At 44.0% G+C, this 3,479-nt stretch overlaps 1 protein-coding gene across 2 annotated transcripts in view; it reads right to left on the bottom strand.

Moving 5' to 3' along the window:
- LOC106532555 (macrophage colony-stimulating factor 1 receptor 2) overlaps window positions 1-3,479 on the bottom strand; it is a 32,799-nt gene that overhangs the window by 3,801 nt on the left and 25,519 nt on the right. For both annotated transcript variants that reach the window (XM_014028647.1, XM_014028646.1), the window contains exons 14-16: window positions 1,737-1,887; window positions 1,474-1,547; window positions 1,297-1,385 (exon numbers count right to left, since the gene is read on the bottom strand). In XM_014028647.1, coding sequence (XP_013884101.1) covers window positions 1,297-1,385; window positions 1,474-1,547; window positions 1,737-1,887 — 314 coding nt within the window. The remainder of the gene's footprint in view (window positions 1-1,296; window positions 1,386-1,473; window positions 1,548-1,736; window positions 1,888-3,479) is intronic.

The raw sequence follows: 3,479 nt of genomic DNA, 5'->3' as shown, positions 1-3,479 counted from the left end.
TGCCCCCGAGACCTGACCCGGATAAGAGGAAGAAGATGGATGGATGATGGATGGATGATGGATGGGTGATGGATGGATGATGGATGGCCATCTGTGAAGATCATCAACACAATGCTGAAGACTCTCTCTCTCTCAACCATTTCCTCTACACCATTTCCTCTACACCAGTTTACCAGTTGCTGACAGTTGTGAACCAACCAGCGTGGAGCTGAGGACCAAGCGTTGATCCATGGGTGAGTACATCAGTCTGTATTTAACCTGTGGGACACACTCATAGTGGTACTTGTGCTGGATCAATGGGACTATCAGAACAACAACCAATTAATTTCACCCAACTTGTCATCCTGTGTGTCTAAAGATTTACCTGACATCCATGACCTTGTAGTGCTACATAATCACAGGTCTCCTGGGAACTCCAGCATCCCTTCAATGAAAGATGCATCAGACTGTGCTTTGGGACAAGGCAGAGGCTGCTGATTCTTTTATTATTTCTTTTATCTGGGGATGTGCAGCCTGATCCTGGTCCTGGTTTTCTCCATGTCCAGACTTCCTCTAACGTTAAATCCTTATCTGGTCTTAAAATACTTCATCCTATAATCCATAGCTTGCTTTCTGAGAGAGATAGGGTCAGAATCTGGGTTCATTCAACAGATGCAGATATCTTGGTTGACCTAATCTGTAACTGATGTAGACATTKCTGGATATATTATTTTTACACTGAWAGACCTAGAAAAGGCGGTAGTGTTGCTGTTTGTGTTGAATAAAGATTTGATGCCTCCATGGTTGGTAAATATTTGTACTGCAGTTTCACTGAGAAAGGTTGACTCATACTTTAAACTCAGTTTGCTGCTTGTCTTTGTCCTTTAGCTTGGACTGAATTGGACAAGAAGGTTTCGTTCACTCAGCTCCGTCTTCATGGAACTTGTTACAAGACACTTTTAAAAGCACCAAGCAAAACGAATTCAGTCGATTTAAATCAAAACTAAAAGGTTTTGAGGCCAATTCTCTGACACTTACCTGTATTTAAAGCTTGACATTTTCTTTTAACTGTGTAATTTTCTGTGTTGTATTTTTTGCTGCCTCTTGGTCAGGACTCCCTTAAAATAAGTTTTTAATCTCAATGTTTTTCTTATCCTGGTAAAATAAATGTTAAATAAAATACTACCTTGTGGGGTTAGTCTATAAAACTGTCTGGAAAATAAATCAATGCAAGTCCACACAAAGATGGAAATACAAGTGTGTGTGTGTGTGCGTGTGTGTGTGTGTGTGTGTGTGTGTGTGTGTGTGTGTCCTTACATTCCTGAAGGATAGGAACTCCAGACCCTGAGCCACCTGGCAGGAAAACCTCATAAGATCAGTGACAGACACGCTGTCCGTGTGCTCACCTAAGGGACAGAATTATAAAGCACAGGTGAGCTCAGATGAACACGTTCAGGTAAATCCAGGTGCAGTCAGGTGAGTTCAGAGTCTTACTGGGGTTTGTTTGATCAGGACTAAGAACTGTCTGCATCTCCTGGTAGTCTGACCAACATGAGATCCCGCTGTCACTGCAGCACACAGGACAGAACATTACAAGTCAGGTGACAGGATGAAGCGTCATACAGGTGATACAGGTGTGACATTAATTAATTAATTAATTAATTAATTGGACTGACTGAACCATGGGGAATAATCAGACTGATGATGATGATGATGATGATGAGATAAATCTTGGACTGAAACAGAAACCATCTGACCTGCGCAGTCTAGTGTTCTGAGCTGCTATGTTCTTATAAAAGCCCTGGTCCTCCACCTCGTCCACACTCCTCATGAAGTTCTGAGCGTGAGCCCGCAGGAAGTTGAGCAGGTCGCCCTGGCTGCAGTACTCTGTGATCATTAGCATGGGGCCTGTTGGAGAGGCAGGTCAAAGGTTAAAGTCTGCCGTGTTGTCAGCAGCATGCTCATAGTAAAAGGTTTAAATGTATAGTTTCTTTCATAATGAACATGAGGAAAATAAAATGAATGACTTCATCAAAAAAAGTGCTATTTTTCTGTAAAACGTTCAGTCTGAATGTATTTATCAGAGTAGATCCTCAGCTTAACTTAATCCAAAATATTTAAACCAAAAGTTCTGTTCAGCTCAGTTGAACTGAGAGCTGAGCTTTTGTTTGGAGAAGATTCATCCAAATATAAAACGTAAACCGGTCTGAGACCAGCCTGGTAGAAACCCACCGCTTGTTTTTCACTTTACTTCGTACCGAGGTTCTGGACCCTCTGCTGTTGAGAAACAAACTCTTGCTGGGGGCGTGGCCTCTGTTGAAGTTTAAAACGATTGGATCTGATTTTACCCAGTCACTGATGTCTGGCCATGATGTACTGCGTAGTTCGGTTTCAGGTTCTACAGAACTTCATACCGTCTTTAGTGCCAGCAGATTTGGCTCGGAGGTCCATGTCAATGGATAGGCCTCATTTTACTGTAAATATTTAAACCAAATGTTTCCTAAATTCCTGATTAGTATATTTATTACATTTTTCACTTACTGAAGCAAACTAATGAGCCAAAACATTATGACTGTATTCTGAATGCCAAAGACCTCTGAGAATGACCAGACTGGTTTTAAGTGGATCCAGATAGTTTCAAATTGGGTCAGACTATTTTAGACTGGCTGCATTTTAGGTCTAGATCATCCATCCATCCATCCATCCATCCATCCATCCATCCATCCATCATTTTCCTCTTTATCCAAAGTTGGGTCACAGAGCAGTATCTTGAGCAGAGAAGGCCAGACCTGTCCCCAGCCACAGACCTGTCCCCAGCCACAGACCTGTCCCCAGCCACAGACCTGTCCCCAGCCACAGACCTGTCCCCAGCCACCTCGTCCAGCTCTCCTGGGAGGACTACAAGGCGTTCCCAGGCCAACCAAGAGACATAGTCTCTCCAGCATGTCCTGGGCATTCCTTGGGGTCTCCTCCCAATTGGACAGGCCTGAATCACCTCCCTAGGGAGGGGTTCAGGAGTCAGCCTTACCAGATGTTCGAACCACCTCAGCTGGCTCCTCTGGATGTGGAGGAGCAGTGGCTCTACTCTGAGTTTTTCCTGGAGAACTGAACTTCTCTCCCTATCTCTAAGGGAGAGTCCAGCTACCCTGATGAGAAAACTCATTTCGACCGCTTGTATCTGCAATCATGTTCTTTCAGTCACCACCCAAAGTTTGTGACCATAAGTGAGGGTAGGAACGTAGACCGACCAGTAAACAGAGAGCTTTGCCTTACTGCTCATCTTCCTCTGAACCACAACAGACCGGTACAGAGTCCACAAAACTGCAGAAGCTGCACTGATCCATCTATCAATCTCATGCTCCATTCTTCCCTCATTCATGAACAACACCCCAACATACTTGAACTCCTCCACTTAGGGAAGAACTTCACCCCAAACCCGGAAAGAGCAATCCACCCTTTTCTGACTGGGGACCATGGACTCAGAGAGCTGAAGATCACTG

The sequence above is a fragment of the Austrofundulus limnaeus genome, unplaced genomic scaffold, assembly GCF_001266775.1.
Source record: "Austrofundulus limnaeus strain Quisiro unplaced genomic scaffold, Austrofundulus_limnaeus-1.0 Scaffold792, whole genome shotgun sequence".
Taxonomy (NCBI): Eukaryota; Metazoa; Chordata; class Actinopteri; order Cyprinodontiformes; family Rivulidae; genus Austrofundulus; species Austrofundulus limnaeus.
Note: the sequence above shows the minus strand (reverse complement) of the source record. Positions and strands in the feature narration are given on the sequence as shown.